Source organism: Felis catus, chromosome C2, assembly GCF_018350175.1.
Source record: "Felis catus isolate Fca126 chromosome C2, F.catus_Fca126_mat1.0, whole genome shotgun sequence".
Lineage (NCBI taxonomy): Eukaryota > Metazoa > Chordata > Mammalia > Carnivora > Felidae > Felis > Felis catus.
Genome location: NC_058376.1, coordinates 58,944,783 through 58,970,720, shown reverse-complemented (window position 1 = coordinate 58,970,720; position 25,938 = coordinate 58,944,783). Strand labels below are relative to the sequence as shown.

The 25,938-nt window shown below is 34.0% G+C and overlaps 2 protein-coding genes across 8 annotated transcripts in view; one reads left to right on the top strand and one right to left on the bottom strand.

Moving 5' to 3' along the window:
* The window catches only part of SLC35A5 (solute carrier family 35 member A5), a 25,643-nt gene extending 22,448 nt beyond the window's left edge, over window positions 1-3,195 (bottom strand). For 3 of the 7 annotated variants that reach the window (XM_045036957.1, XM_045036956.1, XM_045036958.1), the window contains exon 1: window positions 3,008-3,127. The gene's annotated coding sequence lies outside the window, so the exon portion shown is untranslated. Of the gene's footprint in view, window positions 1-3,007 lie in introns of all 7 variants that reach the window. The other 4 variants (XM_045036955.1, XM_019839717.3, XM_019839716.3 and 1 more) reach the window with 2 other exon arrangements.
* ATG3 (autophagy related 3) overlaps window positions 1-25,938 on the top strand; it is a 26,841-nt gene extending 903 nt beyond the window's left edge. The window contains exons 2-12 of the mRNA XM_003991630.6: window positions 2,224-2,265; window positions 5,964-6,013; window positions 8,697-8,767; window positions 10,342-10,449; window positions 15,151-15,200; window positions 17,496-17,577; window positions 20,788-20,822; window positions 21,073-21,228; window positions 22,214-22,341; window positions 24,028-24,096; window positions 25,669-25,938. Coding sequence (XP_003991679.1) covers window positions 2,224-2,265; window positions 5,964-6,013; window positions 8,697-8,767; window positions 10,342-10,449; window positions 15,151-15,200; window positions 17,496-17,577; window positions 20,788-20,822; window positions 21,073-21,228; window positions 22,214-22,341; window positions 24,028-24,096; window positions 25,669-25,750 — 873 coding nt within the window. The 3' untranslated portion in view covers window positions 25,751-25,938. The remainder of the gene's footprint in view (window positions 1-2,223; window positions 2,266-5,963; window positions 6,014-8,696; window positions 8,768-10,341; window positions 10,450-15,150; window positions 15,201-17,495; window positions 17,578-20,787; window positions 20,823-21,072; window positions 21,229-22,213; window positions 22,342-24,027; window positions 24,097-25,668) is intronic.

Genomic DNA, 25,938 nt, shown 5'->3' with positions numbered 1-25,938 from the left:
GATTTCAGAGAACACTGTGAAGTGCAACGTTATCTCCAACAGTACCATTGAACCTACCAGGCAAAACCTCCCTTTCCTGAGTTTTTTAAATAGCCGAAAAACTATTTGTAAATCTTGGATTTAAGTGATAATAAGGAGCAGCTTGACGCTCCTAGATATACTTATTTTTTTGCATTGTCAGTACGGCGTTTTTAAAGTAAAATTTGTAGCATAGTGGTTTTAAAGCAGTGACTTTATTTTCAAAGATAAATTTCTACAAGTGCGTTCAAGTTTTGATGTCTTAAAATTTAAGTTTGTTATTGTTTTTCCTTTCTGAAAACTGAGCAATGAGAATAAATGAATAGGGAGTTCTTAAGTGCTTTTATTATTTTTTTAAGCTTTCAGTAAAAAGTTTACAAATCTTACGGTAGGGATGAAATACCCATGGAAATGGTTGGTCCTCTTTATTCAAGAAGTTATTCTGGTATGCTAGGAATAGTGGGTAGCTTTATTTTGCTCCCTTTCCATGACAAAGGGAAATGTTAGCCCTGTACTTACTTTTTTAATATTTATTTCCAAGACTGATTTTAAAATGATACCTTGTTGGGCCAAGTAAAAAAAAGGGGTGGGGATAAGTTTATAAATGAGAATTCCAACTCTTGCTATGCTTTTATATATGATATATATATATGTTATATGATATATATATATATTTTACAGTGAAATCCCTTGTAATTAAAATAACTCTGAAATTGAAAATAATTTTGACATTTAAATCAAATGATTCTTTTGCATATTATGTCATTTTTCAGAAATATGTCTACTAAGGTATGTAGCATTGAAATAATACATATTCTTAAACTTTTTTTTTCCAAGGAAAAGAAAAAGAGTTCCCAAATTAAATATAAAACTACTGTTTTATTGGCCAGTTGTATTTTATTGAACTTAGAATTATATTTTGAAGAATCATTTTACTCATTCTCCAAACTGAAAAGTGTTAGCTTGTCAGAATGTACTTGTTAGTGTGTATTTTTAGTAATAAGGAAAGCAGAATTATTGATCCTTTCCTTGCCTGTCCCTGTTTACAGAGAGAATCCTGTAGTTTCCTACTAGACATAAGACGGCAAGGAAGAAAAACCAGATCCCTTGAAAGAAACAGTGACTTATCCTAGCAAGTAGAAATTAAGAAAAGTCATGGTACAGTAAAGGCCAAAGTCCTTTCAATGATCTTCAAGCCTCTACTTGATTGGGAGAGACCCTTATCTCAACTGCTACTTTAGTCCTTGCTCACTTTGGCTTAAGCCAGTCTAGTCTGTCCTGTTTGTTTCTCCGTTTAATGCTCTCTTGCCTTGTGTTTTTGTATTTGCCACTCCATCTGCCTAAAATGCTCTTTTACAGCTGTGTGGCTTGTTCATTTTTTTTAAGGTCTCTGCTCAGTAGCCACCTATCAGGGAAGTCTTTGTTTTCTCACCATCCTATTTTAAATAGCCATCTCTTTTCCTCCACCCCTGACCAGTTTCCTCTCTGCCTCATTTTTCTTCGTGGTTTTCATTACCATTTGGCTTTTCTCCCTCCACTAGAGTTTAAATTCCTTATGAGGACAAGGATCAGTTTGGTCTATTTTATTCACTCCTGTAGCCCCATTACTTCAAATAGTGCCTGGCACATATTGGTCATTCTAAAGACGTGTTGAATGAATAATGTTCATAAATGAATTCTTTCATTTTTGTAGACTGTACTACAAAATCTTACATTTAACTTAAAATTGAGAAACATTTGGTAAATAGCATCTTTGCTTTGGAGGAGAAAATATTGTATCAATATCTTGGTGATATAATAATGGGAAAGGACTAAATAATTTATGACCTCTAGATTTGGGTTCTAATATTACTCCATTGAAGAGAGATGTTGGAGATGTTGACTAAATAGTAAAAAGTCTAAACATTTTTAAGACATCTTTATCATTCTGTAAAATAAAGATGTGTACAAAATCATTGTAAGACTTAATGTATAAACCTTTGGATGCTTTTCCAAAGAGCTTTGCTCTATTATAGCACTGATCAAATTGTAATTATTTCATGTCAGTTTCCTTCATTAGACTCGTATATTCCTCTAGGTACCAGTGATACATTCTTTTTTGTATGTGCTCCTTTGCCTAGAAAGGTACCAGGCAAATACTTGCCCACAAACATCTTTAATTTGAAAGTGAAAGTGTAATATGTTAATTCTTTTTGCTCTTTTTAGGAATCAAAATTTAAGGAAACAGGTGTAATCACACCAGAAGAGGTGAGTGTTAAAGATATTCTGAAGCTGTTATGTCTTACGATTATATTAAACTGTGTGGCTTTTTTGTTTTATAAGAAAATATCTTAAAGTTTAATTTTGATTTGATTAAAATTAGATTCCTTTGACTATATTAGCAGTTTTATAGGGACTTCTACTTCCTATGTGAGAAGAAGATGTAACTTCCCTCTCAGTTTGCCACTTCTCATATTTCTCTGTAGTTCCTCTTGATTTAGAAATGGTGGGAGAGGGAATGGAAAATATTCCTGGTCACTTACCCCTCACTTATATTTGTGTTATATTGAAGCTGTGCAGGGAGCTCTTGTGGTGTTTGCTGTGTCTTGCCTTTGTCTGCATCAAACATGAGATTTCATGGCTTTTCATTTGGAAACTTTGGCTTACTGCTTGTATGTTTTCTTTCGGTATTTAGCTTAAATATTTTATTGCTACATACTTAAGGCAGACTTTTTTCTCACAATTCTTTAACTTTTTCTACTAACCAAGTAATGTTGAGTCTACCTAATGCTGAAACTGATGGCTATTTTATAGGCCAGTTGTGTTTTATTGAACTTTTAATATAGAATTAGGTTTTGAGGAATCATTTTACTTGTTCACCAAATCTATATAATAAAAATGTTCTCTTTTTTTAGGTAGTTTGTTTTGTTATCCTTTGAGAAATAAATACTGTCCCAAAAATCCTTTTACATTCCAGTTTCATGAATAGTTACAGTTGCATCAGACTTACTTTCTTGTCTTAATAAATGGCGAAAATTTTAAGCTTCACCTTTAACTTTCATTAAAAATACCACTCGTTGGCAATAGAACTTTACTTACTGTTTTGAAAGAAACATTTTGAATTGGGCCATGCTTTGTGATCTGGCTGTTGCTAGAAATTCTAAGACCACGCCTAAGAATTTATTGATCTTTCAGTTTTCAATTGTGATGGAATCTCTTGGGTTCCAAATCCTTGTGAGTTCTGAGAATGGTGTGCTGAACTGATCTTTTTATCTGAAATTGTCTTTATTTTTAGTGAAGACAGATGGCGGTATAGAACGAACCTGGGAGATCGACCTTCTAGACCCATTTCTCTTAATTTCTCCTTTTCTGACTTGGGCAAATCAGTTAAGCTACTACACACAGGCCTCATGTTTTCTCGTCTATAAAATGAGGGGTTTTGGCTAGACATTCTCTAAAGGATCGATTCTACCTTAGGCACCAAGAGTTTAATATTTTGAGTACCACATAAAATTAAGTTTTGATATTCTTAACTTTCTTGCCAGACAAACGTATAATTTAGACATAGCTCTTAAAACTATCTGAAATCAAGAGCAGGAATGAGAGTATGCTATTCTTCTTCCACTCTTTGGCTTTATATATGGGAAGATGACTAATTGGTAAATAGACAGTTGGAGTGAGAGATGCAAGTCTGTGGTCATTGGATAGACTTAAGCTAACTTTTAAAACAGCTACTCACCATAGAATGAATAACTAACAGTTATACTCCAACAGAGTTGTATCATTAAGTGGTTTATAAATTTCCTCCTTTAAAAAAAAAAAATGCAAGGCAAAACTAGCTCAGCTGGGTACCAACCACATAATGCTGGATTGAGATAGAACGCAGTTACAGAGTTCAGTTTGATTAGAATGAGTCTCCAGGAGGAAAATAAGACATAATTTACTTCGGATAAATGATATACTGAGTTGATCTACGTATTTGTTTTCTCTTACTGTTTCTGGGCTTCTGGCTTTAGTCTCCAGCTCTCTTTTGTTTTCATTGAGAGGTATTGGAAGTACTTTGTTTAAAAAGAGAGGTAGACATTATCTAATACAGAATTGTCTGACTAAAATTAATATATATATATGTATGTATATATATATATATGTATGTGACTGGATTATCAGTAATACAATAGCTTGAAGGATAAAGTTGCTGACTAAAATGTTAATATTGGTTCCATCTTATTGGAATTATTCAGTGCAGTGCAATTTTTAATCACTGAGAGAAACTACAGCTTGAGAAACTCGAGTCTGCCTTGCATTTTGTTTCATTTGAGCATATAAAGCATGCAATAAAGGCCATTGCTAATGAGGATAAATGTGTACATATATTAGCTATCTGTACAATTCTTTGTTCCTTTATAATTTTTCTTCTAGTGTTTTTTAGTTTTTTTAATTTCTAAAAAATTTTTTAATCTCTACACCCAATGTGGGGCTCAAACTCACAAACCCATGATCAAAAGTTGCATGCTCTACCAACTAAGCCAGCTAGGTGCCCCTGTTGTTTTTCAATAGATGCTACTGGAGGTGCCATGGAATAAAATACTAGAGTCAAGGCAATATCATTAAAGAATTAAGTTTTTGACTGTTTTTGTGTTGTATTTTGTTGAGTTAATACTTTTTCAGTAATAAATTAGTTTCTGATAACCACAGAGTTAATGGTAGCATTGGTTACAGTGAACTAAAATGCTTAAAACTTTGGGGAGAGAGTATTGTTTTCATTTGGGTTTTTTGTCTTTACCTAACTAGTTTAACTATAAAAAGATTCTTTGAAATGAAAGAACAGAAACATTTGAAAAGTTGCTGTTGGGAATATGCTGCTAAATCTTGTTAATGTATCTTCTCTAAAGAAATTACTCTTAGAATTCTTATTTTATAAAATTTTACTTTCTTAAACGAAGATAGAGTATTAATGTAGACATTGTTTTCTCAGAAAAGCATTGGAAGATTAAAGGTAAATTTTTTTTTTTTTTTTTTGGCGTGTAATAACCCATGAACAATGATTTTAAGTTAGAGCTGTTGTGAAACAGAAGTAATTGGGAAAATATGTGCATGTGTATTGCTTGAGTTGGGACACTGCAGTTACGCTTAATAGACTTTCATTTTCTGCTCTCAAGAATAAGCCTGATTCCTGTCTTATAGTAAGATCAGTTCATGCTCATGTATAATGGAAATTCTCAAAAGCTTAAACTCTTTTCTTTCTCAGTTTTTTATTTCTGAAGAAAAACAAAAACTTGTGCAGTGTTCAACCTGCCCAGAAAGTCCAAGGTGTTAGAGGATTCAATTTCTTAACTGTGTTGGTGTTTTCTGAGTCAGTCCAAAAGCTTCTAACTTCTTCTCCATTGTTTGGCACTGCGTTTCTCTTGTTAATATGAAAAAACTTTCAAAATGGGCTGTTATCTGAATTTAAAAAAAGAACAAAAAAAGAGAAGTGTACACTGTGATGTAATAAACTATTCTTACATTGTAGGCCTGTGTCTATTTGTAATTTTTCACAAAGATCTTCTTTGAGTTTTCAACCACTAGCAAGAATCTCTCTTCATCTTATTTATCCATAAAATGATTTTGACATTTTAAATTCTGCAGTGTTACCTTTGTTCATTTCATGATACAGTATCCTTTTGGCATTATTTAATCCGAAGATAAAAATGGAATTTAAAATAAATAAAGAATAAAAAATAACACTCAATACTTTTTTTCTTCCAAAATTTAAACTTTATGGATGTAAAAAATTTTGCAGTTTTAGTAATAATAAAAAATAAATCACCAGACTGGTAGAGCAGGTTTGGTGTTGTTTGCATTTATGTGATTATTGTGTAACAAGATTACACAGATGGTCACTTTGGTATTTTACCATCTAACATTCAGTGATGTTCAATTTTTCTTTTTCCTTTCTCTTTATATTCCTTCTAAATCCTAAATAGTTTGTGGCAGCTGGAGATCACTTAGTCCACCACTGTCCAACATGGCAATGGTAAGTAATCTTGAGTGAGAAATCGAAAATTAGTAAAAGGTATGACTTCATAATCACGGCAATTTGCAGAATAAATTAGGGCATGAACTTTAGAATGACCAGTTTAACCCTCTCCTAGTAGATTTCTTTGTTAAGCAGTGTGCCCATGATACTTAAAGTAAAATAAAGGCTGACAAATTGGGTGTTATACCTATTTTGTTTTGCTCCATTAGAATAAAAGATATTTTTGAGATAAATGTCTTCCTTTATTAGTATTCACTTTCTTTGTAGTGTCTAGGTCTGATCTTATGGTGGATCTTTAAAAATTAATGTTCAAGAGTTCAATAAATATGACCAGCTCACTTTTTTTTTAACTAAAATGTTTATTGAATATTTTTATAACATTAATAAACACAGACATTTTACAGTCTTATGTTTTTTAATCATAAAACTTTGTATTCACGTTCAAAAGTATGTTCCCATTTTAGAAATTAGCCAAAAAGAAGGTTCATGATACTCATTAAGGTCTTAACTGGAAATTTGCTGGTAATAGGCTTTTTACATTTTAATTTTTTTATTAACACTTTTATAAAATTAATTTAAGCAACTTAGCAGATCTCATAACATATTTTAAATATTCTGAATAATAACAATGTTTTAAAACAAATGCTGTTTCAGTACTTTCAAGTACTTACAGTAAAACTACCTGACTGTGGCTGAAAAAGTGATCCCAATACTGGCAGAGCTGTTTTAATTTAAAGGCTAGAATTGTTTTGGAATTACCATCTTGTTTGGATATAAGTGGCTCAACTCCTTCTCCCCCCGCCCCCTTTTTTTTTTTTTAAATTCCCCCAATGACACTTTTACAATTGTTGTTGAAAGGTGTAGTTTTGATTTGGGAGCAGAGGTTCTAAAATTAATAAAGTTAGAACTGATACTGTTTTCCTTCATATCTAAAGAGCTTAAATAGTTAAAACTGTTTTAAGCCAAAGTTGAAACTCTCTTTTATCTGTGGCCTATTCTCTTTTTAATTTTTATATTTGCACATACCCAAAATAGTTGTTACTGCTCTTTGTCAATTGCTCTTTTAGAACACTGTTTCTTAATGTACAAAAAAGGCCAAAATGTCAGGTTTATTTTTATGTCCTTGTCTTCCTTACGTGTATTTCTGTTTTGTATTTAGAATTGAGTTAATATCATAGCAGTTGTCTGATGTAGTAAGGGTGATTGATTTTTTTAGATTACAAATTGTCTGTTAAAACTATATTTAGCTTGGTTCTAGCCTACAGTTTTTTATATTTCAAGTCAAATAGGTATATAAAATTTAAAATAATATACATTTTATAAAAGGAAGTAATTTAGGATTTTCTTTAATAGGTATACATTTTCTTTAGGTTTCTTAGTCATAGTCTTTATTTGTCTAATTAGTTCAAACATATGATTAATAGTATTATGGAGGTTTGGTATATGGTCAGGCTCTTCCTTTAGCAGGTAGTTTATAGTTTCACTTTATGAAATGTGATAGTTGAAATAATTTTATTGTAACTTAGAAGTTAGTTACTCCAGTGTCCATACTGGCCAAACAGCTGGAGCCAAAGGAGCAATTCATTTTAAACCTGTGCTAGAAAAAGATGATTTGTATGTTACAGTTTCGTGTCTGCAGGCACCATTATGACCTTGTTGTATATTCTTCACTCAGAACTTAAGGCATTGCCATTTCATTGTTGAATTTGACAGTTGAGAATGGTCTAAAGAAGCCTAGGTGGCTACTAAAAGATAGTAGGTCATTTCCTGGCTTTATTTTGTGCTCAAATGTATTAAACTTTAGACTGAAGCTCTGATAAGGAAGCAGACTCTCAGTTTTTGCAATAAACCACATGCCGCTCCAGCTCTGGCCAATTCCATTATGAGACCCACAGAAGAATCTTTGAACCAATTCTTGATAGTCCAAAGTAGCTATGAAAAATCAGAAATGGTTATAGCTGGCTCTGACCCACAGAGGGAATAGTGTTGAAGAGCAGGAGCCCTGCTGTTCTGTGTTTTGGTTTTATGACTGTGAGCCATCTGACTTCTTTAAGCTAAAATAGAGATGTTAATGTTACCTCTTTGAGTTCCGAGGAGTAAATAAAAGTTAGAGTTTAAGTCTTACACTTAATAAATACTTGATAAAAGGATTTTTTCTGTTTTCACTCATTATTTTTAACATTATCATCTTGTGACTCAAAGTATCTTTTTTCTCTTAGTTCCAATTTTAATAGAGTGGAAGAAACAAGGATCTTGCCAACCACCTACTTTGTTATGTAATGTCATGCAACTATTTTTCTGGCCTCCTCTTGGTCTGAAGATGAACAATACTTTAGAACTCAAAGTCTGAGATTATACTCACTAAGGAACAACATTTTCTTTTTGTTTGAGGCAAACATAATAGTTGTTTAGTAATTCTGTATTGTTGCCTTTTTTGTCTCGTGTAATATAAATTCTGTTAGGTCTGTCTGTGTTGTGTCTCTTAGTACATTTTACTTAAAATGCTGTGTCTTTCTGTGCCCTAACATACATCATTTAACAGCATCCTTCCCAAACCAGTCCTGAGACCGTTTTGTCAAGAGTGTGGATTGTGTAGTTTTGGTATTTAGATGTGATAGCTTCTGTTCTGTCTTTGCCTGTTAAAATAGTTCTCATATTTGGTCCTTTTTACTCTTTAAAGGGCTACAGGGGAAGAATTGAAAGTGAAGGCATATCTACCAACAGGCAAACAATTTTTGGTCACCAAAAATGGTAAGAATTACATTGTGTATATCAGTAAATCTTGCACAAAGAGTTATATTTAAAAAAATAAAAATTTATGCTTGAAGCCATACTTACAGCTTCTCTCAGACAGAAATTTAAAAATTTGATGAAGTGCTGTGTTTTCTGTTGCTAGAGTACTTTTTCCTTATTTGATTTTTACCCTCTTCCTTTTTGTTACTTCTTTTTGCCAAAAAGATCCACTTGTAAGGTGTGGAGGAAAAGGACCCGAGGAGAGTTGGAATTTTAATGGCCTTTTTTAAAAGTTGACTTCATAGTCATAATTTTTTTAGCTGTTTGATTCTGATCTCCTTTAGACTTAAACATTTGTCATGAAAAATGAAATTGATACTACCTTTGACATCTAAAAGCTCCAAGCTAAAGATTTTAATTTCCATTGTGTCTTTTAAAGATTGCCTTTAGGAACAAAATTGTTTTTTGAAACAAGTGGTTTCTTATTTATGAAAACAGCCTCAGAAAGTTGTTATAGTCCCTATCTAATCACAAAACAGCACATTGATTTTTGTTCTGGTTTATCTATTACAGCAAAGGAAAATATGTATAACATACCAGGTTTTTTTTCTTTCCTACAGCATATGTTTTATTAGAGTTGATCATTTATATCCTGCTTGTTTTTTAAAGAAATCAGGAGATGAATAGCAATTTCTCGACTCTACATCATGTTTTTACCTTATAATTGTTCAGTTCTAGGTTTATGTGAATAAAAATAACTGTTCACCCATATGCTATATGAAAAACTTGGCTCCGATATTATAGAAGATAGTAAAATTTAGCAGTTAGTGACTTTTACACTAGCTTATCCTTTATGAATAGCTGGAACTTAGGTATGAATTATGAAATACATATTGAAAGTTACTGCAGCATTGCAAACTGGAGGTCACCTCTACCACCTCTGAGAATGCCAGGTGGTGCCTTCATGTTTTGAGAGTAAAGCCATTAAAATAAGGCATTATTATTCATTAGCCTGAAATTGTACAGTGTCATCTCTGGCTTTAGCCTGCTGTTCTTCACAGACCATCAGGGTAAAGAATACACAGAAACTTTCAAGTAGAGAGGCACTTGGATGGCTCAGTGAGTTAAGCATTGGACTCTTGATATTGGCTTAGGTCATGACCTCATAGTTTGTGGGATTGAGCCCCATGTCAGGTTCTGTGCTGACCGTGTGGATCCTGCCTGGGATTCTCTCTCTCCCTCTCTCTCTGCCCCTCCACCTCTTGTGCTCCCTCTCCCTCTCCCTCTCCCTCTCCCTCTCCCCCTCCCCCTCCGCCTCCCCCTTTCCCTCTCTGTCAAAATAAGTAAATAAACAAACAAAAAAAATTTGCAGTAGAACTTTTCTACCTGTGTTCTGACAGAGCTATTTAGGGAAAGATAAGTGTGATCATTAATGTATTTATGAGCTGAATATAATTCTTTAAACACTTAAGCACTTGTTAGAAATGAAATACAGTATTTCCTTAAAATGGAATAAATTTTCTCTTTTTTTCTAATGGATTCATAGGAAGCAGATTATGTGCTAGTAACTGTATTTGCCACTTGTTTAATAGTGCCATGCTACAAGCGGTGCAAACAGATGGAATATTCAGATGAATTGGAAGCTATCATTGAAGAAGATGATGGTGATGGGGGATGGGTAGATACTTACCATAACACAGGTAAGGGGAGAATAAAATACTGTATTTTAGTCTAAATTGTTTTAAACTCTTTTAGAATCTTTTATAACAGCATTGATTTTATAAAACAACAACAACAAAGGATACATAAGGCACAGTTGTCCCAATACACTTTTACCTGAAAAATAGCAGGAAGACAAATTGGAAAAAAAAAGAAAAAGTGCCTTTGGAGAATACCAAATTTCTATAGTACTGCTACTTCAGTAGCAATTTGAAAATATCCATATCATTTTCTTTATTTCTAAAGAAAGAAAGACAATTAGTATTGCTGAGTATGCATACTGCTTTGCTTTAGAGTTCCTTATTTACGTGTCATTCCATTGCTGTGTGACGAACTTTAGGACAGGAACTACGCTTGTATTTATTGTACTCAGAGACCCACATTTAAAATTATTTAATAATTATTTGTTCAGTGACAAACACTGTATACTCTGTGGAGGTAGAGATTCATTGCTGAATCCTCAGTATCTAACATAGTATCTGATACACAAGTTGATCAATAGATTTTTATTAAAGAAATTGGCTAAATTTAAGCCTTTCGTAAGTGTGTTTGCAGAAGTTGTAAATCTGAATATGATTTTTTATTCCAAGTCCTAAACACCGATTTTGCTACTGTATTTAACTATGTAAACGTAGATTAGTATATGCTGCTATAGCTAACTACCATTTATGACAGGGACAGCAGCATATACTAATGTGCATTTATGTAGTTGTATGTAGTTACATAATATACAGTTACATGAATTAATTAATGTTAGTTAATAGTTAACAATAGTTAATTTACACAGTTATATAAGTGCCATTTTTGGCTTAGTTTTAATGGAGAAAATGTGTTCTGAGTTTAAATCTAGGTACTAAAAATAAATTTTCTAAGTCCTAGAGAGTAGCAGCCATATCAAAAGTAGTACTAGCACAGGGTTTCTCAGTCTTAGCACTACTAACATTTTGGGCTGCGTGATTCTTTGTCGTAGCATTTCCTGTACATTGCAGAATGTTTAGCAGTATCTCTGGTACTAGATGCCCACTAGATGCCAGTAGTACTTACCCAATTGTGGTAATTAAGAATGCCTCCAGACAGTACCAAGTGTTCTGTGAAGGACATATTGCTGCCATCTGTTGAGACCCATACAGTAGGCAGAGGGCTAAGTAATCTGCACAGGAAAAAGTACCTTGTTAGGTCAGTTTTTCTCTACCCTTAAAAAGGGACACTGCCATGTGTTTCTTCATGGTGATAGAAGCATAGATTCAGTGCTTGGGCTTCTTCATTTGAAACCTGTTTCTTTTTCTTTCTTCCAGGATTTTATTTAAATTCAAGTTAGTCAACATATGGTGCAGTATTGGTTTCAGGAGTAGAATTTAATGATTCATCACTTAAAAAAAAAAAAAAAAAAAAAAAAAAAGAGGTTAGAGTGGGAGAGAGCCAAAGCATAAGAGACTCTTAAAAACTGAGAACAAACTGAGGGTTGATGGGGGTGGGAGGGAGGGGAGGGTGGGTGATGGGTATTGAGGAGGGCACCTTTTGGGATGAGCACTGGGTGTTGTATGGAAACCAATTTGGCAATAAATTTCATATATTGAAAATATATATATATATATATAACAAAAATAATGATTCATCACTTAATATATAACACCCAGTGCTCATCCCAACTGCCCTCCTTAGTGCCCATCACCCATCTAGTCCATCCCCTAACCCACCTCCCCTCCAGCAGCCCTCAGTTCTCTATAGTTAAGAGTCTCTTATGGTTTGCCTCCCTCTCTGTTTTTATCTTATTTTGCCTTGCCTTCCCCTGTGTTCATCTGTTTTATTTCTTAAATTCTACATAGGAGTGAAATCATATATTTGTCTTTCCCTGACTGATTTATTTCACTTAGCATAATATACTCTAGTTCCATCCATGTTGTTGTAAATGGCAAGATTTCATTCTTTTTGATGGCTGAATAATATTCTGAAACTTGTTTGTTTCTTAACGTGTTGAGTGTTAATTAGTCAAGGCCTTAAGAAAATGTGGTTTGAAAACCTTTATTTTTTGACCTTTCCAAAATTGTTCAGCTGCTCTGCTTTAGTTTTCCTGTGTCTGGAAGACATGAGCAGGACCTCTATAGGCAATTGTTGACTAACCAAAGCCATTAGTTGTATCAGTATGTTTCTGATGTGAAGTAAATGAGCTATTCTGTTGTCTGGTTGTATTCTATTCCATAATCACTAGCTCAAAATTTGGTGCATATTTACAAAGGCATTCATTACAGAGGTAAGTAGGTATTAGTACGATTGGATTGATGAAAGTCTATTAAAGAAATTCAACAACTGAAAAAATGTTTGCCCTGCTGGAGAGATATCCTTAGAATTTTAGTTTAAACTCTATCCTGATCTGATTAAAACACTACTTCCGATGGACTCAAAAGGTCATGTGCCCAGTTCCTTAGTTACCTCAGTTCTCTTTGCTTCATCCTTGCTTCTCATAGGTTTCTTTTATTTCTTTTAGCCCTTGTATTAGTCATGGTTCTCAGAGAAACAGAAACAATAGAATGTATATATAGATATAGATTAGATTATAGAGGTAGATACAGGTATAGATATATAGGTATACATAGATTTATTTTGAGGAATTGGCTTACATGATTGTGGTAGCTAGCAAGATTGCAGTTTATAGGATGGACTGGCCAGCAGGCCGAAGACCCAGGTAAGGGTTGATTGCTTCCGCCTGAGTGTGAAGATAGTCTGAAAGCAGAATTCTTTCCTTCTGAGCACTTCAGTCTTTTCTTATAAGGCCTTCAACTGACTGGATGAGGCCCACCTACATTATGGGGAGTGATCTACTTTACTCAAAGTCTACTGATTTAAATGTTAGAGTCTACAAAAATCTAAAAACCACCTTCAGAGCTACATCTAGACTGGTGTTTGACCAGGCATCTAGACACAGTAATGTAGCCAAGGTGACATAAAATTAACCATCACAGTCTTTGAGAATGTTACCCTCATTAGAGTCATTTGAGCTTTTTTTTTCTTTGTTAGTCCTACATTTAGAAGAGTCTAGTGGCATACTACTGCATTATTATATATAAATAAATTGAAGAGGTTTATTTTCTTTGTATCTATGTATTGGATTCAGGGAATCATTTTGTAATACCAATTCAGTATGTTAAGATTTGGGTCTTAATGTTATGAAATAATCGTATCTATTATATAATAATTTCTAAAAAAGGATGAAGTAAAAGCATTGTGCTAGAGCTATGGATTGTGATATTTTCTATTAGTAAAAAGTGAGTTATTCTTTGGACATGTTGAACAGATTTCTCAAAGTTTTAGAAGATTAAAAAGGGAGCAAAGCATATTTTGTATGTAGAGTTTTTTCTCTAGTGTATCTCATCCTTCTTAAACTATCAAATTAGTGGGGCACCTGGGTGGCTCAGTTGGCTGAGTGTCCGACTTCAGCTCAGGTCATGATCTTGCATATCATGAGTTCAAGCCCCGCATCGGGCTCTGTGCTGACAGCTCAGAGCCTGGACCCTGCTTTGGATTGTGTCTCCCCCTCTCTCTGCCCCTCCCCTGCTTGTGCTCTCTCTCTGTCTCTCAAAAAATGAATAAATGTTTTAAAAAAAATTTTTTTAAATAAACTATCAATTAGAAACATTGACATGTTCTCTCTCTCCCTGTCTTTCTGCCCCTCCCCCACTCATGTTCCCTCCCTGTCTCTGTCTCTCTTTCTCAAAATAAACAAAGAAGCTTTTAAAAAAAGTGGTGGTGGGGGCACCTGGGTGGCTCAGTTGGTTAAGCAGCTGACTCTTGATTTCAGTTCAGGTCATGATCTCATGATTTGTGAGTTTGAGCCCTGCATCAGGCTCCACACTGACAAAGTGAGGCCTGCTTGGGATTCTCTGTCTCTCCCTGTGTGTCTGCCCCTCCCATGCTTGTTCTCTAAATGAGTAAATAAATAAACTTAAATAAACTGACATGTATTTTAAATGAAAATGTACTTAGCTGACTTGTGGTGCTGCCATCTGCTTAGTGCCACCTTCATTGAGATAAGTATGTTCCAGGTAGTTGCTTAGTGGGGTGCAGTAGACAGAGCATTGAACTAAAAGGTAGCACATATGGATTCGAATCCCAGTTTCTTCACTGTGAGACTCAGCAAGTCTCATTCGTTTCTTTATAAGGAGAAATGATTACCTAATTATCTCAAAGGATAGTGTTTATAAGGATCAAATAACCTATGGAAACAATAAAATAGAAAGGTCCATGTAAGTGTGGTACGGTATTACTACTTCTGGCTCTCCTAGATTTCTGAAACAAATAACATTATATCTTCTTGAGAAAATTTTAATGCAGGTTTAAATGAAATATGAATATGAATCCTATAGTCTTCTAATGTGTTCACTCTGAGAATGAATATATATTTGATAAAGACTCACACAGGGAAAGTAAATGAGGAATGGTAAATGAGTGATAGAATAATTCATGGTAAAATATCAAATTGGTATATTTTTTAATTTGAGAAGTGCTTTTGGCATTATTTATTCCTATTAGAGTTTATTTGTAAAAATACTGCTAACATTGCCTCCTTATTTCAGAGGAGTTGTGAGAATTTAGGTAATTTTAAGTGTTAATTTATATGTTGTTTGAATCTGGGAAATGGTAGATGTTTACACTTTAATTCAGGTATTTTTTTGAATTTTAAACAGGTATTGCAGGAATAACTGAAGCAGTTAAGGAGATTACATTGGAGAGCAAGGTACTGGTTAATTACATTTCTAAATTCAGTGTTGTAATTATTTGCATATATATATTCTTATTCAAGCTTTTTAAAATTCGAGTTATTTTTTTTTCCTCTCACTTTTTTATATGATCATATCAAAACTACTCCTTCTCAGTGCTTATCTTCCTAAATCTGTGTATGATAAAATTTTTTTTTCAGATTGTAACTGGTAAAAACAACTAATTTTCACTAATTGGGAAGGCTACTATGCTAGTTTAAAAGAAATGTTTTTTTTATTTTTAAGTACAAAATTTTCTATGAATAGAAGTTTTTGAAGAGGTTTATGTACTTAGTGATTAGTAGCTACTAATTTCAAATTTTGTAGTTTAAACATTGTCTTAAGTAATTTACTCATTCCCTCTGTAATCTCTTAATTTACTGTTGTTTTCAGTGGAAGTTTTTGTTTTTGAAAATTTTGTTTTTGAAAATTTAAAGGTAAATTTTAACATCATCCAGAATGGATTTTGACTGAGTGGGAGCTAAGTCAGTTGGGTTTTATTGTATGGTTTATTGTGGGGAGAGGGGTAAAAATCTGTAACGGGGTGGAATTTTTCTGCTTGAGAATTTTCAGTTAATTCAAGCTAACTTTATTATAGAAGCTTTTCATTTCTAAAGAGAGGATGATTGCAGCTGTCTTCATATTTTTATATTTGAAATAATATGAAAAATACAAAATGCCTTTATTCTTATCTTTTCTTTATTATTTTGTTAATAGTCAGATATCTTAGAGAGCAGAATGTTTGGACAGAATAATTGCATTTCTTTTGTCCTTAGGAAACACTTGACACAACATTTGCTACAAGTTTAAGATACTCTTTTTTGTGTGTTTTTATCATTTAGATCTTTTGGGATTCATAACTGAGTCTTAACAGGAAGGGTTAGAAACTAAAACAAGTTTTCTTTTTGTTTTGTTTTTTTAATGTACAGTTTTATGCTTGCTAGGGATTAAGGTTCAGTTCATTGGCCTGAAAATTCAGCCTTTTGAAATTCTGTTTTTTGGAGAGTTTGAATGACTGAAAAACCCCAAAATGGCTTTGGCTACTTTAGAAAATCTTGTTTACTCCGGCTGTTAATTATGTATCCTTCAGCCTTTGGGAATGATAAATGGCAGTGTAGTGTGGGGTAGCATTTTATGATAGGTTGATGATAATTCTTGAAAGAATTTTTTATAAATGCAGTAGTGGTTAATATGGTACTTGATATCCCATCTAACATCCTTATGTCCTACTAAAGTGTGAATACTTAGAATAATGGACAACTGGAATGTATCTTTCCTGTCATTTCCTATTTAATATAGAATTTATATTATTTTTTATAATTTAGTGCTTAGAATATTTGTTGTCCAGACCCAAATATTAATCTTTCTTGTTGATTTCTACTGTATTCTGTTTCAAGTATGATCACCATGACATCAACATGATTAAAATTTCCCTTAACAATCACTTTGTCAGATACTGGCTCTTCTAATAATTACCCAGATATTATCTTTCTTCTCTGGTTTCATATTCTGAGTGTAGTAATGATACATACAATTTAAGCTTCTAGTGGTAAATAAAATCTTCCCTAAGTAAAATTACGAATTAGGTGAAACTAGATATCCAGGATTTTTTTTTTTTTTTTTTTTTTTTTTTTTTTTTTTTACTTTACTACATTGACTTCACTTTTTTAGAATATTGATTTTGTGAAATAATTTTATATTAGGCTTGTCTTTGGTTAGCATTATTCTTTTATTCTAGTGCAAATATAGGTTAAAAATTGAACTGAAATCTTACATATTATAGTAACTGTAGAGTCTGATAATTTTACTAAATTCAACTGAAGATACTGTTAACAAATTAGAACATAATGTTTGATTTCTAATAAATTTAACTTATAAATGTATTGTGATTTATAAAATATACCTTTTTTTTCTTTTAAATTATGTGTGTAAGTAAGTTACAACTATGAACCAGTTTCCTAATACTAATGAATTGGTTAAATAAAAATACAGTTTTTTGGAAGTGCAACTGACAACTATTTTTAAATGGAGAGCTTAGATGATTCTTGGTACTTCTATAATACTTTTATATTTTTCAGTCACAGCACTTAGCATATCATTTTTAATATTTGGCTTATGGGTTTGTCATCTCCAGTGGAGTAGGAGTTTCTTGAGGATAAGAACTGTCTTTACCACTCTTATTTTCATGGTGGTTTGCACTGTGCTGATGCATGAGTGCTCAGTGTGAACTAATGGACATACTTAAGTGACTTTAAATATACTTATTTTCAAAGGACAGTATAAAACTTCAAGATTGCTCAGCAATATGTGAGGAGGAAGAAGAGGAAGATGAAGGAGAAGCTGCAGATATGGAAGGTATTTGTGTTCTAGATTTGCTTTAATCACACTAGAATATGGATTTTGGAGTATTTATAGTTGAGGTGGACAAGAATTCTACTCCATTGTGTTCTAGGTTTTAACATTTAACAGCCTACAGAGGCTTTTATTTAAACTTAAGTAGTGCAGAACTTACCTTATCTTGGACTCTTCTACTTTACCTAAGGCATAGCCTTGATAGCATTATTTCTAGTGGGATACATCTTAGTCATAAATCTTTAACACTGGGGACAGCTCTAATTCTTTTTTTTTCTTTAATGTTTATTTCTGAGAGAGAGGGAGAGAGAGAGAGAGAGAGCCTACAATGTGGGCACATGCTTGAACAGAGGAGGGGCAGAGAGAGAGGGAGACAGAGAATCCCAAGCAGGCTCCATGCTGTCAGCGCAGAGCTGGATGCAGGGTTCAAACTCACAGACCAAGAGATCATGACCTGAGCCAAAATCAAGAGTTGGACATTTAACCCATTAAGCCACCCAGGTGCCCACTTAAAAGCTAATTTTTGAAAACTATTTCAGAGCAGAGCAAAGTGTGGTCTTGTATTATGCATTTACTTTTCTTCTTTTGACCAAATACATAGAATTTATGGTGAGATAGAAATGTTCTGTAGCACGCAGAAGTGGAAGATGGTGCCAGGGAGAGTCGAGGTGCTGTTAATAGCAAGTGGCGTTTGCTCATGAGGAGATGACGCGTAGCTGAATTACCAGCATAGTCTTGACTCAAAGTACTTTTCTGTTTTGTTTTCTAAATTACTTTTGAGTCTTCATGAAACCTAGCTGTATATCTGTTACTGAATTCTAGTGAGAGTTTTGTCCTTATTTTTGTGGCAAACACCCATTCTTGGAAGAAATCTGTATGAGTTACTTGTAAGCAGAATTGCTCACAGCAACCTCACATACCAACCATCCCAGTGATCGACTTCTGTATCTAAACCTCCAGTCCAGATCTCCTGAACTTCAGAGGTACTTGTGTAGTTTCCTTTGTACCTGGATGTCTCATAATTGTCAGAACCACCTTCTTGCACAAATACTTCTGCGCATTCCATCTGTCTGAATGGTGTACAGTTATCCAGGCTGGGGTAGAGGGTAGGAAGAAAACAGTGAAGAAAGCACTGTTTTTAGAGTACAAGTTGTGGGACTGCCTTAAATATCTGACCGACAGCCTTTTAGTGTGTTTGTGACATTTCCCTTGGATAGAGCTGAAGAAAAAATTGCTGTGTGTGGAATTTTGCTTAAAAAACTGTGTTGATGGTATAGGAGGTAATATAATAATTAATATAACAGGCAGTTTTCATTAGTCAGCAAATGTTTATTGGGCAATATAGTATCTATGTAGCAGGCACTGTTCTTGGTGCTAGAGATAAAGCAGTAGACATCTTACGGAGCTTATATTCTAGTTATGGGAGACAAAAAAAAATAGATAAGCAATATACTTTATTAGGTGGTTATAAGTATTAGCAAAATAAAGGAGGGGGAGGGGACAGAGTCTTGGGGAGGGATGAGTACTATTTAAAATAGGTTGGTCAAGAAATTCATTGAGAACATGAATTTTAAGTAAAGCCTGGCAGGAGGTGAGTGAGCAAGCTATTTGGATATCTGAGGCCCTGAGGAAGGAGCTTGTGTGGCTTATATAAAATACTGTGAGTAGGGGCACCTAGCTGGCTCGGTCGGAGGGCATGTGATTCTTGATCTCGAGGTCATAAGTTCAAGCCCCACATTGGGTATAGAACTTACTTTAAAAAAAAAAAAATCCTGTGTCCAGAGATGAGCGAGGGCAGAGAAGTAAGGCATGGAGTCAATGAGGTAACCTTGGGACCAGATCATGTAGGGCCCTGGCTTTAATTCAGTGAGATGAGAAGCCATTGGAAGGTTTTTCTACCTAGAAGAGCAACTTAGAATAAGATTTACTATTTTAACAGAATCACTGTAATTGTTGTATTGAGAACAGGCTGAAGGGGATTAGGGACAACAGGACGCTGTTTGGATAATCTAGGCAAGAAATGATAAGAGGTTGGGCTCGAGGGCAACACTGAAAGTGATGAGAAATAGACTTCTGGACATATTTTGAGGGTAGGGTCAAAGGGATTTGCTGCTGAGTGGGAAGTGGCATGGGAGAGACAGAGTAGCCAAAGATTTTTGGTGTGAGTGTCTGGCAAGGTGTCTTGAACTGAGATGAGGAAAATTGTAGGACCAAATAGCTTTGGAGGGGGAGTTTAGGAGTTCAGCTTTAGATGTGTGCTGTTTGCCATGTACATTAGTCATTCCATTCGAGCCATAAGTAAAGAGTTAGATATTGTGAGCAGGGGTAAATTTGGGGATCAGTAGCGTTTAAAGCTATTCAGACTGGATGAAATCATCAAGGGAGTAAGGGTAGATAGAGAAAAGACAAAGTCCAAAAACTGAGCCCTTGGTTACTATAGAGTTTTTTTAAAAGAAAAGAAAGAAAAAAAAGGAAATAAAGTTGAGATGAAGAAGAACCAAGCATAGAAGTTAGTAAAGGAGAAGCCACTGAGATGAGAGGCAAAGCCAAGGAAAGTGTTCAGGAAGGTGGGAATAAATCATCCAGATGGTCTTGGAAGGTCAGTTAAGATGAAACCTGGAAATTTACCCCTGGATTCAGCAAAGAGGAAGTCACTGATGATTTTAATAAGCACACTTTATGCAGTTATATAAACAGCCTTATGTTATACAGTGGAGTCACTGAGGGTTCTACAGTATCATGCCATTTGGTATTGCTAATAGACAGTAGTGTGGACCAAGCCTTGCAATGCTAATGTTCTCTGGCTTTGTCAGGTATAGTACTGCTTTGGAAGTGTGGAATTAGCCCACTCATACCTATTCAGTATCTTCAGTTAAAAACAAAAGCAGGGGTGCCTGGGTGGCTCAGTCGGTTAAGCGTTCGACTCTTGGTTTTGGCTCAGGTCTTGATCTCATGGTTTCGTGAGTTTAAGCCCTGTGTCAGGCTCTGTGCTGACAGTGCAGAGCCTGCTTGGGACTCTCTCTCCCCCTCTCTTTCTGCCCCTCTCCTGCTCATGCTGTCTCTGTCTCTCAAAATAAAAAAAGTCAATAAATAAGTAAATAAAGTAAAAACAAAAGCAAAAACCCAGGTTTTGAATGATACTCTGAAGTAATATATGTTATTTGGTTTAAGAAATCTTGTACTTAATTAATCTTTTGTTGCTTTTTATAACAGAATATGAAGAGAGTGGATTGTTGGAAACAGATGAGGTTTGTAAATTGAGTTTTTAGTTAACTTTTACTGAATAAACTTGCTGATTAATATTTCTAATAGTATCTTGATCTTTCCAGTAAACTTTTATTTGTATGTTTACATTGGTTATAGCATATAACATTTTAGCTTTGACTTTTAAGTTCTATTCGTTTTTGGAAAAAAATATAAGGTGGGAAAATTACCTTTTCTAAATTGTTACATTCATACTAATTTTAACGGCTGTAAATTTTTCTCCATTATTGCTAGGCTACCCTAGACACAAGGAAAATGGTAGAAGCTTGTAAAGCTAAAACTGATGCTGGAGGTGAAGATGCTATTTTGCAAACGCGAACTTATGACCTTTATATCACTTATGATAAATATTACCAGACACCACGGCTATGGTTGTTCGGCTATGATGAGGTACAAACAGAAAATATATTTATAATTTTTGGATTTAATTCCTTTGTCATTAGGTCCATGTGTATATACTGTGACCTTTTAAATTTTAGAAATCATTTGTTTTATAATTTCATGATTAATACTGAACTTGATTCTTATTTTAAAGAAACTATGAATTATTCAGTGTGACAATAACACTACTAAGAATTAAACAGAAATAATCTACATATTTATTGCTTTGTTCTTGAGGTTATTCATTCAAAATATAAGAGAAATTGAACTTAGTTTCTTGTATTAAATTTTGGGGGTATTACATTTGTTGCGTACATAAGACATTTACAAAATGATCATGTTGCATGTGTTTTTTTCCTTAAGACGGAAAACCTTTTTTTTTTTTTAACTTGTTTACGTAATTGAATTAAGGGATAACTGAAATAAAATCAACTTGTTTTAACATGTATGTCATTCTTATGACTATAAATGGGAAAATAAAAAAGTAAAACAAAATAGGCCCCAAAGATGAATTATGAAGTTATAAAATTGTTTCAACAGCTATGAACTTACTTTTTTGTGGAATCTTTACTGCAGCTGAAGTTATATAACCTTGGTGTACAGACTCCTTCCTCCTTTCCCTAGTATAAATTGTAATTTCTTCCCTAAGAGTCTGGTGATTCGAAATAGTCTGTAATAGTGTATTGCAGGTGATATGGGAGGGAGGGATATATCTATTTTAAACATTGAAGTTTAGGCCCGAAATTTTTTAAGTGTTTTTTGTTTGTTTGTTTTTGTTTTTGTTTTTTGAGAGAGAGCGCAAGCAGGGGGTGGAAAGAGGATCTGAAACAGGCTCTGTGCTGACAGCAGCCAGCCCAATGTGGGGCTTGAACTTCTGAACCACGCAAGATCATGACCTGAGCCAAAGTTCGATGCTCAATTGACTGAGCCACCCAGGTGCCCCAGGCTTGAAACATTTTAAACAGTGATTTCAGAACATTTTTTATCATTTCAGCAAAGGCAGCCTTTAACAGTTGAACACATGTATGAAGACATCAGTCAAGATCATGTGAAGAAAACAGTGACCATTGAAAATCACCCTCATCTCCCACCTCCTCCTATGTGTTCAGTTCACCCGTGCAGGTGTGTGTGTGTGTGTGTGTGTGTGTGTGTGTGTGTGTGTGTGTGTGTGTGTGTGTGTTGTGTGTGTGTGTTGTGTGTCCATAAGGATTTATTACTTGAGAGTCTGTAAACAAAGTGTCCTAACAGAAAAGTTTAATAAGCAAGTAAAATTCTCTTTTGTCTTTTTTAGAAAGGTTCTTGTGCTTAAATATGTAAGAACAAATGAAAAAGACCCAATTTATTATAAGTTTAATTAATAAGACTATTTTTTGTTCTCTTTGTGTGTTTAGCTATAGTGTAGTATAGATCTTTGTGGTTTTACTGTTTTCAGCTCCAAGAATAGTTTAAAAGATGCTCTTTAGATTAAAAAGTACTCATCATTTAGACATGGTTTGCCCTATTGTGATAAATCTTGCTATGAATGTGGAGTATAAAGTTATCCTTGTGTTTTTTATTTATCTCCTTTTATTGGTTAGTGAAGGAAGATGTATTCAGAGTTTCTATTTTCCTTTAGTCTCCAGTTAAGAGATATTCAGCCCTATTATTTGGGATTTTCTTTGCATCATTGTGTTTTCGTAGGGCCAAGTAAGTGAAGCGGGCTCTATATGCACAATTTACTCTGTTATTTCTAATGGGTAACTCTTACAAATCACTGAGAAATTCTGGTAACAATATTTTTTGGATGAAAACTTTGGTATTCCATTGACTAAATAGATGCAACATTCTAGTTTTTAAAAATTCTTAGTATTTTCTTCTTATTTTTTGCAACCTCTTTGTCCTCATACTTTATCCAATAGAAAGCCTAGTTCATTTTTCCAGTTCATTTATGTCAAGAGTTGTTAATATTGCTAACTGAAAACTAATTCAAGAGTCCTTAGTTTTAGTTTTGGATTATCTGAAAGGTTTTCATTTTATTTTGTTGCCTTCTCTGATGGTTTGAGGTTTTAGGATGGTGCTTATCAAACTGAGGCATGTCTCTTTCTTAGCTGTGTTAGGGAAAAGAGATAAGTAATTTAACTGGTAATTAATGTTAAACGTTTTAATAAATGGCTGTATTATACAATGTAATGTAAGTAGCAAAAAGTTGGGGGCCTATAAGGTAAGATTTCAAGTACATTTTAGGCCTGGCCATGGGCCACCTCAGATTATGTTTTTGGATTCTCAGGACTCTGAGAATCTTTTTTTTTTTTTTTTTTTAACTATTTTATTTATATTTAGAGAGAGTGAGCAGGGGCTTATTCTCAGCTAAATATTTGAGCAGCTGAAATCCCAGCATTGTAAATATGTCTTTTTTTTTTTTTTTTTTTTTGATTAGCTGTTACCATGTAGGTTTTTTGAATTTGCCTGGTATAATTCTTGTTTCTTAGAGCACACAGCCCTTGCTCTGCAATTATACCCTGGCATGGTTTCCCTTTTCTCTAGTTTTCTGCTGCACTATCCCCCAAACTCCTTCAGCCCGCATTGTAGGATAGCTAACTAGTGCCATTGTGTTTGTGACTACCATAGCTTTTAAAATTTAGCCTGAGCTCCAGTAAAATATTCTACGTGACTCAACAATCTGATTTGTTTGGGAATAGGAAGGAGAATATTTTATAATATAACTATTACGTTAAAATTAATTCACTGACACTAATAAGGTAGATTCCTTGCTTTTCCTATTTTGATCTAATCTATGCTGATAAGATTTATTTATTCTTTTGCTTTTAGGCATGCTGAGGTGATGAAGAAAATCATTGAGACTGTTGCAGAAGGAGGGGGAGAACTTGGTGTTCATATGTATCCTTACCTGTGTATGTCATTAGTGGCACATTGGCTCCTAGGATTGTTTTCCTCTTTGGGACATGTAGTATAATGTTAATGACACAGTACCTATAACTTGTTTTAGCCCCTCATATCTGGAAGTCTTAATGGGAGTCTTTATTTAGAAAATGCCATATTGTGATAGTTATGCTTTGTCCAGATGATGAGCACATGTTCCTTTGTGCTCCCATCAGCCCTGCCTTATGACAGAACCTCGGTCAGTGTGTTTGTCTAGGTAGCAGCTTGCTAGTTGCTTTTGTTTGTGGAAGAGGCAATGGCTAAGAGTATGTGAATATAGAACCATTGCTCTTAATGGAAAAAAACGGGCAAAAAGAAGAGTAACCTACTAATTTAGAGGATAACACACGAGTATCTTTTCCCTAAGTATATTTCCAGTTTAACTATTATTAAAAAATGTGCTTCCCATCAGGTAAAAGTAAAGTTAGGTTGTGTCATTCTGAGGTCTCTGAAACAGAATTCAGCTTAATAGGTTAATAAAAAGTAAAGCACACGAAGTATATTTCATATATTCTTAAAATATAGTATCTTTTTTATTTTAAGAGCACCCTTCTTATATCTTACTATGGTTTTCCTACTTCTGGGGTTGACAAGAATAAACTAAGTAAACTGCTGGATCCTGAAATACATGTACCCATAGCATGGATTTGGCAAAAGCAGCCAAAGTCAATAATGTAGATGCCAAATAGTTTACATAAGTTTGGTGCTAGATTGATATAACACTTGGTTCTTGCCACTCAGTGTTAGATGTAGACTGTGAGGGGTCACCCCTGTCTTAGAACTGTAAAGGACCTAAAAATTGCTAATAAAGTGTGTCCCTCAGAGGAACACTGGGCTTATTTGACACTGAAACAAACCTGGAACCCTCGGACCAAGCCAGTCTGATTCCTGAAACCCTATTGCGCATAACTTGAGCATTCATCTCTGTGTTGGAGACTGGGTAGCGACTTGTAGGACTCTGTGTTTAATAATTGAGTCATCAGTTCCCCCAATAAAAATTAAGGTCTTAATATTTTCAGGTGCAGTGGAACATAGAAAAAAAATTCCGGATTTTATTAAACACAGTCTAGTGTAGCAGATTGTATGGCAAGTACATACACTAACTACAATCAGTCCTTATGGAGGGTTTCCACTTAATTATTTTTTTCTCTTTTGCTTCAGTGCTTTTATATTTTTTATCCTGTCTTATTTTCTAACAAACTAATAGGCAGTAAAGGAACCATTTCCCACTCATTTAAACATGAACAACCTTGTTCTCACTTTTATATAAAAAAAAAAAAAATGGGCTCATGCAAACTCATACTTATTAGGAAGTTTCACATTTAGATACTAAATGGGAGTAGGTCAAGCAGTCTTCAAGTTACAGAGAACCTCATGTTGAATAGACACAAACTTCCATGATTTTTTAATATACTTAAGATTTTGTCTTATGTATTTTTTCTGAGAAATTGTTTAATAAGGATAATTACAATGTTAGCTTAAATCCTAGTACTATTTACCAATCAATTTTCCTTAGCTAAAGACCTTTAGGTATCTTCTAATTTTCTTGAAGTTCGTACAAGCTGTCATTCCAACAATAGAATATGACTACACAAGACACTTCACAATGTAACGAAGAGAGCATAGAATTTATCCTAATTACTGGTTCTGATTTTTAAAGAATTAACCCATAGATGTGACATTGACCATATACACCAATATGTACAATTTCTCTAATAAAGGGACTTATATGTTTATGCATTAAATAAAAAAAGTTCCACTACCAGCCTTATTTGTTTAATAAAAATGAGTGTAAAGAGA